The sequence below is a fragment of the Esox lucius genome, chromosome 12 (assembly GCF_011004845.1).
Source record: "Esox lucius isolate fEsoLuc1 chromosome 12, fEsoLuc1.pri, whole genome shotgun sequence".
Classification (NCBI taxonomy): Eukaryota; Metazoa; Chordata; class Actinopteri; order Esociformes; family Esocidae; genus Esox; species Esox lucius.
In genome coordinates, this window is record NC_047580.1 from 9,315,697 (window position 1) to 9,324,148 (window position 8,452).

Sequence of the window (8,452 nt, forward strand, 5' to 3'; positions counted from 1 at the left end):
TTCAAAAGACAAGCAGCTGAGGAATAGGACCAGGATAACATTGCTTGGTTAACTTGATTTGGATAACTTAAGTACACTCTAATTTCTCTGAGTCTCCATGGCCTTGCTGATGAAATGCTTGGTGTGTGTGATTGCCCTGTCGCTGACGTTGACCGCCAGTCATGCCTTACAAAGGTAATGTTTTTCTAACAGTATGTCTCACTGCATGGAATCCATTCTGAAACCTGTTCTGATCCTTCAATACAATATGTAAAAAAAATCTAAGACTGACAACAAATGATCGGGTATGGATGTGTGGAGGTTTTGTATCAATTAAAACAAGACTGTGTTGCCTAAGTTAATCAACTGGGAATGTGTCATTTTGGCAGATCTGTAGAAACATAGATTATGTTAAACCCCGATCCCCAACCAACCACTGCTCTCTACTAGTCTATGAGTACCGTTTGATGTTCTTTCTCACTGTTATCTCTGACCAGAATCGCTCTGAAGAGGATGCCCTCCATAAGAGAGACTCTGCATGGGATGGGGGTGTCTCCAACCCAGTTCTTTGCTGAAGTGGCCCAGAAAAGCAAAGATGACCCTTCCCCGAGCAACGGGACCACCCCTCTTACCAACTACTTGGATGTGAGAGGCCACCTACCCACAATAACCACGCTAACCACATACAGATAGGATTGACTGGAAATAGTAGATACACAAAAGAGCACAAAGCCTTTGCCCAACTCAGTGGCGTAAACGATAAACAATGTCTTCCTCTTCCTCTGTTCCTCAGACCCAGTACTATGGGGAGATCAGCATTGGTTCTCCGGCCCAGACGTTCAACGTGGTGTTTGATACAGGCTCAGCAAACCTATGGGTACCCTCGTCCCATTGTTCACCCCTTTATACTGCCTGCTGTAAGTACATACAATCCATTGTGTCTTTGCCAGAGAGGATGGTGTTCATGGATGGTTAACAACCCTTTGATTGTTCAGTTACACACAACAGATACGACGCCACCAATTCCCTAACACACATCAAGAATGGGACAGGTTTCTCTATCCAGTACGCCTCTGGAAATGTCCGGGGATTCCTTAGCGAGGATGTTGTTGTGGTGAGTGTATCGTAACGTAGCTGGATGGAAACATCCTTTCTTTGTTCCCCGTTCAATCTGTTTTCTATCAACCCTTTCAAAGGATCCAAACCTTTCATTCTGTAACCCCATTTTGATATCAAAAGGTTTCCACGACCCTATAGAACAACAAAAAAATGATGTATTCCACAACAAATGTTTACTTTTCCTTACTGGAGTTATGACAAAAAACAAAAACAAATATGTTTGCATGTTTGCATGTTTGGGAAACACTCATCTAGGTATTATGGAGCAACGTCTTACTATTGGCCTCCTTAGGTGGGTGGCATTCCGGTGGTCCAAATGTTTGCAGAGGCCACAGCCCTGCCCGCCATTCCTTTCATCTTCGCCAAGTTTGACGGGGTCCTGGGTATGGGCTACCCCAACACGGCCATCGACGGCATCACCCCTGTGTTCGACCGCATCATGTCTCAGCAAATCCTCAAGAAGCAGGTTTTCTCTGTCTATTACAGCAAGTAGGTATCACAGTTACTGTTCACACACAGTTTATTCCCCCACATACACACCGTAACGGGGAGACACAGGGAACGGTCACGGATGGTGTGGTTTTTTTATCCCGTGTGGGGATTTGCGAGGAATGGGTTCTGGCGGTGGTCGTGACCTTCTCCTCTCTTTACCTCTGGTCTCCACCCCAAGCTGCTCCCTGGGAGCCCTGAAATATACGCTCTGACGAGATCCAATTTGGAGGCAGGTGTGTTGGGGTGGGGCTGACCCAGCTGGTAGCTCCCGGAACCTTCTCTGTGGTACTAGCTGTCTCCTTTTGGGGCGTTGGTGCGACGCTGAATTGTGGGGTGCTGTACATTTACAAAACAAATTGTAAATATTCAGGACTTTTTTTTCTCTCTCAGAGATCCAATGCACAAACCCGGTGGAGAGTTAGTGCTAGGAGGGACCGACCCCAACTACTTCACCGGGAACTTCAACTACATAGACACCAGTCAAGCAGGGAAATGGGAAGTCAACATGAAGGGGTGAGATGAGACCGTTGTTTATGTGCCATAGAGATAGAAAGAGGTGTAATCAACAAAGCTGTGACTTGGGCATCTGAGCCTGCATTGTACCTATCCTCATTTTGAAGGTGTTCTTCATTTTGGTCTGTTATCTTCATCCCTCCTGATAACCTGGTAGGAAATGACTCAGACACAGTCAATTGTGTTGGAACCCAGGTGACTACTTAAAAGTATCAGAAGCCCTCAATGGCAATATCCGAACAAGAACAGGATATTTCCGAAATAGCATCTCTGTCATAATGTATGTCTCTGTCTGTCTTGTCTGTCCGACAGACAAGAGCATTTGCATTTGCCTGTTTTAAGAAACTTTGTTTGTGTGGACTTTCTTCTCTTACTCATTCTTCCTCTCACCGTTCCTCCCTCTGATTCTCTCTTCCAGGATATCTGTGGGAGAAGAGATGCTCTTCTGTATGGCAGGCTGTACAGCAGTGATTGACACAGGCTCCTCCTACATCACAGGCCCCGCCTCCTCCGTGTCCATGCTGATGAAGACCATTGGAGCCACAGAGCTGGCAGAGGGAGGGGTATTTACATTACAGAGACACTTGACCTTTATCTATTATATTGTATATTAACTAGCATTGTACCTTGTTTTGAGATGTGGACAAAGTTTTGTTCATGGTTTCCTTAACAGTTCACAGTGAACTGTGACCAAGTGAAGTCCCTACCCAGTGTCACCTTTCATCTGGGAGGTCATGGGTACGTGCTCACTGTGGAGGACTACATCTTATGGGTAGGTAGTATGGAAATGGATGGGATATATAGGTACAGAACGAATGCCGTCATCTACGTCTCGTTTATTTGTATGTAGTTAAAGTATGTACATACATACATATATTTGGGCATTGTTGTCTATTATCTGCAGGAATCTCAGTTTGGAGAGGACATCTGTAGCGTGACCTTTAGGGGTTTGGATGTGCCGCCCCCTACTGGCCCTATCTGGATCTTAGGCGCCAACTTCATCGCCCGCTACTACACAGAGTTTGATCGTCGCAACAACCGCATAGGGTTCGCCATAGCGGTCTGACGGGAGGCTCCATTGAGCCACTGAGCTTATGCTAGTTCTCTCTCTCACACGTTCTCCCTCTGTCTTTCTAACTGTCTCTTACTATTGGCCTCAACATTCTTCCCTTACTCAATCATTCAGATCAGTTTTCTTCTTATACATATTATCAATGTCCTCTGCCCCCGTATCCTTACAATTCTACCATGTGGAATCATATGTTCTTTTCCAATCTGTGCCATTTGCTTTGTTTACCTCGTACCACCCAGTCAACATACAGTACATTGTTTTTAGTTGATGAATATTGGCATGCTAATGAAAACACACTTATTTTGTGCTATAGATCATATGGCTTGCAGATACAATATTGGTTGCAGCCCAAATTCCATATTTGAACAATCCTTGCATAATCCCGCTTTGTCCAACATATTGTATGCACTTCCATGACGCAACAAGAATAAATCTTGTTTAAAAGAACTGTCTAAATTCTTGTTTTAGTCCGCAGAACAATATTTTTGTTTACACTATGTTCTCAGGATGTTTGTGTTTTCAATCAGAGGAAAAACTAGCAGAAAACAATGTTCCTTGTTCACCGACCCTGTAATCACAAGCATCTTACATTGGTGCTTTAGGACATCCAAGCACTGGTCACAAGGCAAAACAAGCAGAATGGTGAACTATGTTGTCCCTTCAGAAATGTTATATTCAACAAAAAGCGAATTCCATTTATTTTGGATCAATTTGTATGTTGTTGACTAAAATCCCAGACTAGATCTACTGTTTGTTCATGAATAAGCAATTCAGAATTTCAAAGAAACGTTCATCCAGAATTTGGTAAGAAACATTCATCCTCTGAAGTTGACCTAGTGATTCATTAATATCAGACCCGGTCTTTGTCCTTAGTTCTGGTGGCCTTTTGTCTTGCACAATGTGTTGACCTAATGTGGTAACTAATGCCATGACATAATGCACATATTGTATGATGCGGGGTGCATGTGGAAAAATGGTTGACTGATTTATTCTCCTTCCTACTGTTCACTCTGCAGTGGAGATGCCTTTCACAGCATGGTGTCTGAATGCTTTCCCATACCTCCAAATATTCTCACCATCTTTTAGCTCTTATTATCTCTCTCAATCTTGTGCTTCCTTTCCTGCTCCACATGTATAAGCATGGGTCTTTTCCGATTACCAAAGCCACCCCTGAATACCATTCATGGGGGGTTATTAAACAATCATTTAGGCAAATTATAATAAAGTGCCATTTTCTAAATGAAACCAGATAGAATGGAGATCCTGTGCTTTCCTCAAGCAACTGTAAAGCCATTCCATGGTATTTTACATCTCAACCACAAATGTCAGAGGTCAGGATAACTCAGATAAGAAAAGTGGAGCTTAATCACAGCAACCTGTCACCAGAGAATAACTTTGAAAGTAAAACCTGCTCAGCAAACAGAATTGCCAGAAGACAGACTGTCCTTCCTGTATATTTAACCTGAGTTATAACTAGCAGACATGCAGAGATGATAATAATACAATACATGTAGTCATATTTGTCACAACTCACAAAAAGATTGTGGACTTATTGTTAGAGGTCCATCCAGTGATACATTGTACAAATGGAAGACAAACAACAGTTTCCTTGCTTTTGTGCTATGACATCCATGAATTGTTTGATATTATCTAGAAAAATTTGTTTTTAGGTTAAGGTGAAGCTAGCACTGCTGCCTTTAACCCCAGTATGTTATTATCGGCAAAACATCTTCATTTCATTTCACATTACTTGTGGTTCCTTTAGAATGGAACCACAAGTAATGCTGAACATAATCCTATGCTGAAGATGAATGTCAAATTGGCCAAGGTATTGCCATGAATGTGATGTTTTTACAATTAATACAATACAATGGCGTTATAACAAAGGTATAAAAGAACACAAACAATATTCCATGTAACAACTAGCGTCAAAGCAGAGTGCATAAATATTGTCATTTCATATGTAATATGTCAAATACTTCAGCATTTCCTACAGTACCTTTGTGTATTCATCCATTTCTCCCTTTATTAGATGGTCAGCCACGTTTCAGTTAAAGTGGAATCCATAGATCTCCCAGAAGATATGATGGGTTATGACATAGAGCTAGATGAGATGTTTAAACCCAAGGAGAATTAAGGGCTCAAAAGTCTAAAGTTTGGATGATGAATAGTTCCATTGGCAGACGCAGCAGCTCAGTTGCATGTGTTAAAGATGCATGAGTTCTACTCTGCCTGATGGTGCCAGCCAAAAAGGTTTCGTGAAAGGCAATAACCTTCAGGCTCACTGGAAAGCTCTTATTTTTTGGAAGAATAGGTCGCTGAATTCTTGGGAGTTAGTTTTTTTCAAAATTCCCAACATTTTTAACTTGTCTGAGGCACAGTGAAACTGGAGAACAAAAGGAAGCAACATAAAAACATACCCAATGACATGAAAGAAGATAAATCAGGCATAGACAAGTAAACAAAGTACACTAAATGGAAACCTGTTGAAGATCTGGTTTTGATCAGATGTTATATTGCTACTATACCATTCAAATTGAAATGAAATACTCACAACACCATCATTGTGTTCTGAAACCATGACGATAGATGCAATTTAACTGAGAATGTTTAAAAGTTGTTTGCATTTCAACCCAATGTAAAAATGTATTTAAATCCAATGTTCTTTTATTATAATACATGCAGGGAATGCTTGAAAACATAATAAATGTACTCATCAAAAATGGTCCTTCTCTGTTAGTCTTTGTGAAAACACTATCTGAGGTAAAATTGTAAGGATAGGTAAAAAGGAAAGGCAAAGGAAGGCAAAAATGAAAAATAACAAAATGGTGAGTCACTGCTAGTCTTTCTCATTTTGATAGCAACAAGGAAATGCTCCACATAAAGAGCAAGCAGCACCACGCGGAGCAGCCATCACAGCACCCCCCCCCGCCCAGACCTAGATCCGTTTTGCAGGACTGTATCCCGCCCAGTCCACCAGGTACTGGATCCGACCCCGCCGTAGCCGGGAGTCCAGAATCGCCTCGACCTTGTACACTGGACCTTGTGATCTCCGGCACTGGAGGCGTCACTGCAGGACCATATTCCTGCTGGGAGAGAGGTTTGTGTTTGGTGGTGTAAGCTAGAGTTCATATGTGACATTGATCACCTTCCGGAGGACCTTGAAAGTCCCCACGTACTGGGGACCCAGCATACAACAGGGCAGACAGAGCAGGATATCCTTCGTGGACAACCATGTCTTGACCCCAGACGGATATCAGGAGCGTCATTCCGCTGCCGGAACCACTCCTCCACGGCCTGGATGTCACTGGAACCCCCCACTCTGGGGCACAATGGGGGCTGGAAACCGAGGACCACCTGGGAGGGGATGAGACCTGTGGTAGGGGGTGGATCTTGCCTGCTGGAGACATTCGCAGCGCCTTTGACTGTGCGCACACTGCAGGAGTGTATGTAGTGCCGCATAGTCCTTCCCATGCCAGGCCACCAGTACTTCTCCCAGAGCACCTCCAGGGTCCGGATGATGCCTGGGTGCCCGGTTGCTGGTGTAGTGTGTACCCAGGTCACCAACCGACTCCGCACTCTCCAGGGCACGTAGTTATTGCCTGGGTGGCACGTAGGTGGCGCTTCCAGGTGGCTGACCATCTGGCGCTCGAAGTACAGGGTCCAGCTGGCCTGGTGGGAGTTCAGGAGCCGCTCCACAGCATTCAGTTTCCTGGAGAAGTACGCACAGGGGTGGAGTCTGGGAGGAGCAACAACATGAGTTGTTCAGCGATGGTGCAGAATCCCATGGTTGAAGTTGGCAAATCCAATGAAGGCCTGTAATTCCTTGATGATCTTCGGGACTGGCCATGACCTCAGCGCCTCCACCTTCTGCTCCTCCATCTGGCCGCCGTCCGGAGCAATGCAGTAACCCAGGAAGGACACTGTGGGCAGGTGGAATGAGCACTTTTCACCTTTCACATACAGCTGGTGGTCGAGTAGACAGTGTAGGACAGCACAGACGCTAACCAATGTATTCTCACTGATTAAAGGACTGGGTCCCCTTGTTCAAATTAGAAAAGGAATGTGGGGGGATCTGGTATTTGCCTAGGGGGCATCATTGACTGGCATCAGCAGATTAAATGGTTACTCTGTATCTGCACATCTGTATAACTCATCAGGGCATCTATTGTCTGTCCAGATGCTATAATAGCTCTTTAGAGTTCAATAGGTAACCCATGTGGGGGAGAACAGCTTGCCCCTTGTGTGAAGACTAGGTAGTAATGGAACAAAGGGAACGTGTTCTGTTGAGTTAGGACAGCATCTTGCCACACCCCTTTTCCACTATAAATACGAACTGTTCATGTATTAAGTTAGAAACTCCTCGGGTGATTATGTTTGTAAGCGTTTGACGCGTCTCTCTATTTGCAAATAAAACTTAATTGTGCCAAGAGAATTTTGTCTCTGTACTTCCTCCTTTAAAAGTTCTGATCAATGAAATTGCCATCACAGAGTACACCAGGATGTCATTGATGTAAACTACCACATACCTCTCCACCTCGTTGAGGAAGGACTGTAACACAGCAGGGGCGTTGACCAGCACATATTAGAGGACATCTCCAAAATACAATTCACCTTGGAGAAGGAAACCACGACAACATACCGGATTACCATCATATTTTTCAAGCAAGGCTCTCTGTTTTCTCACATGGGCTAGACAACGGGAGGCGCAGCAACACCGGCTGGCTTATTAGGGCTCTCCCCTCCCGACCGTGCTGCCATGTGAGACATCATCTCCCCAAACGCTGTTACCAATCCGGCGATCTGTCCCTCCATGGCGCGGAGTCTATCCTCTAGCTCCGGGCGCATGACCTGAGGGTCCAGCCAATCCCCGTGGCCACCCTGACTCATCTCGAACTAGGCAGTGCAGGAAAAACAAAAACAAAACCCGAAAACAAACAAACTGATCGAGAAAATATTTTAGAAAATTGCCTCTATAGGGAAAGGTATAAAACCATCCACCACTAGAAAAACATACCAGTACATAGATACGTTTAGAACATAAAAACACTGAAGAAGTAATCAAATTTAGCGCTAAATAGAACTCAAACCACAAACATAGTGAGTGTAACCTTCTCCGGGATTGCTCCTCATTACTAGTAAATTGCTGTTACAGCATATCAGGAGGATGTATTTTCAACACAAAGTTAAGGTTTTGTGTTCTTGAAGTTGGTGGCAGCTCAGTTGCAACTTGTTTTGGAGTATCAAAGCACTTTGTTTTACAATGTGCTTTAGATG

General features: G+C 44.0%; 1 protein-coding gene across 1 annotated transcript; it reads left to right on the forward strand.

Annotated features, from left to right (window-relative positions):
- ren (renin) lies at positions 1-3,906 on the forward strand. Its single transcript, XM_010865773.4, has 9 exons — positions 1-174; positions 477-624; positions 773-896; positions 975-1,093; positions 1,391-1,587; positions 1,981-2,103; positions 2,522-2,666; positions 2,777-2,875; positions 3,008-3,906. Exons 1-9 carry the CDS (start codon positions 98-100, stop codon positions 3,167-3,169), a joined length of 1,194 nt encoding a protein of 397 aa, XP_010864075.2. The 5' UTR covers positions 1-97; the 3' UTR covers positions 3,170-3,906.
- Positions 3,907-8,452: the final 4,546 nt, after the last annotated feature.